The following is a 381-nucleotide window of genomic DNA, read 5'->3' on the forward strand; positions in this document are numbered from 1 at the left end:
CACACACACACACTCACACACCTGAGCGTCTTCCTGTGCATGTCTTCTTCTGTGATCCCGACGTAAGTGAGCGTTTCATTCCACACTGGATTCAGAGAGTTACGAATCGTCTTTGTTTTCAGCTTATTGGCCTGGAGGACACACAGACAGACATACTGATACATATTGATTTTAGTTAGGCATTTCACACTGCAGCTCCAGAAAATGCTCCCAATGTGTGTTAATCCTTTTGATATTGCTCTCATTGTTTTTTGTTAAACCTGGATAAAATCTAATCCAAAGTGAATTTATATTTGAATGTAATTGAGGTTTATAACTCAGTTGATGTTCAGATTAAGTCTCGTCAGGTTGCACCAACGCTGCAGACTCATATTTAAACCC

At 39.9% G+C, this 381-nt stretch overlaps 1 protein-coding gene across 1 annotated transcript in view; it reads right to left on the reverse strand.

Moving 5' to 3' along the window:
- doc2a (double C2-like domains, alpha) overlaps positions 1-381 on the reverse strand; it is a 67,261-nt gene that overhangs the window by 29,919 nt on the left and 36,961 nt on the right. The window contains exon 6 of the mRNA XM_035654258.1: positions 22-131. Coding sequence (XP_035510151.1) covers positions 22-131 — 110 coding nt within the window. The remainder of the gene's footprint in view (positions 1-21; positions 132-381) is intronic.

The sequence above is a fragment of the Morone saxatilis genome, unplaced genomic scaffold, assembly GCF_004916995.1.
Source record: "Morone saxatilis isolate NCDOM2014 unplaced genomic scaffold, NCSU_SB_2.0 Contig14, whole genome shotgun sequence".
In the NCBI taxonomy this organism is placed as follows: Eukaryota; Metazoa; Chordata; class Actinopteri; family Moronidae; genus Morone; species Morone saxatilis.